Source organism: Phytophthora infestans, genomic scaffold, assembly GCF_000142945.1.
Source record: "Phytophthora infestans T30-4 supercont1.4383 genomic scaffold, whole genome shotgun sequence".
Taxonomy (NCBI): domain Eukaryota; phylum Oomycota; class Peronosporomycetes; order Peronosporales; family Peronosporaceae; genus Phytophthora; species Phytophthora infestans.
The window spans coordinates 1-1,224 of record NW_003304297.1 but is presented as its reverse complement, the minus strand read 5'-3'; the positions used below and the strand labels follow the sequence as shown (position 1 = coordinate 1,224).

Below are 1,224 nucleotides of genomic sequence, written 5' to 3'. Positions count from 1 at the left end.
AAGCCTGCACCACTTCAGTGTCCGCTGATGGCCTTAGCGAACTCTCCACAGACGACACAGCAATTTCTATCGGTGGCGCAATTTCCAGGTCGACGTTGATGTGAACCTTCTTCACGTCCGCATCAGATGTCACCTCAACCTCTTCCATCTTCTCATTTCCGATATCTGCCTTCGTAGCTTCTGGTTCAGGTTCTGACATACCTATGTCTTCTTGACTGTTAGTTGATTCATCCTTTTCATTGAGCCTAACCTCTTCATCGCTCGCTGTCGAGAGAGATTCATGAGACGGTTTCGTAGCTGCTGAAATATCGGGTACGGCGGCCTTACTTGACTTCGCCATCGTGTGTGTCGGCTTGATTGCATCGTGATCCATTGGCCTTTCCGACGTGAGAGAAGGGGCTTTCAAGTTATCCTGCCATTCATCGTTCAGCGATAATTCATCTCTTCCGACTTGAGCAGTAGATAAAGCCTGTAAACTTGATCGTGACCAACCGGGAATGCTCTGCTTATCCTTCACGCGAATGCGAACATCTTCAAAGCACTGATAGTCCTGTGCTTTGAGTGGATTAGGAGGGTCGCGATAGCACGGAATGAAATGATCCAGCGACTTGAAAGTCACGGCCACGTTTCCTGCTTCAAACGTGGATACAAACTGCTTCTCGCACGCGTCAACGCTCGAGGTAGTAGCGCATCCCCAGTACGCTACCCAACCAACGCTTCCTCCTGGCTTCAAATTCTTCCCATCCAAAGCAACTAGCAGTTCTTCATCCAACAGGGCGAATGTTGGGTCTATCTTGTGAATCTCCGGTGCTGGAAAAGTGGCGTCATACAGTTGGGTAGGCACATCCACCACAAACATCACCGCCATCAGCGCCATGAGGTATCTCGCCCATCGTCTATGGTAATGTAGTAGTAACCACGTGTTCAGCAGCAATAGTGCCATATCAATACCCACAGGCATGCACAGCTCCTGTGCGACGGTCCTTTCCCACTGGAGTAGCGCAGCGTGACAAGTCTCTGCCGCTCGCTGCATCTCATCAATCTGTACGTTCAGCTTTACCAACGTATTGTCCACTTTAAAAATGTCTGGCAAGTCTCGACAGATCGTCCAGTAGAGCAACACAAGTCCAAATATTATAAAAATCATATTGGCCACTGCACAGCCGAAGAGTTCCTTCATGGAGCGACACTCCAACGGCCAGAATCTACCCATGACAATGAGAA

General features: G+C 49.3%; 1 protein-coding gene across 1 annotated transcript; it reads right to left on the bottom strand.

The window, feature by feature from the left end:
• Window positions 1-615: 615 nt before the first annotated feature.
• On the bottom strand, window positions 616-1,213 carry PITG_22613 (uncharacterized protein; the record flags this gene model as incomplete). Its single annotated transcript, XM_002909663.1, has 2 exons — window positions 616-633; window positions 707-1,213. 2 exons carry the CDS (start codon window positions 1,211-1,213, stop codon window positions 616-618), a joined length of 525 nt encoding a protein of 174 aa, XP_002909709.1.
• Window positions 1,214-1,224: the final 11 nt, after the last annotated feature.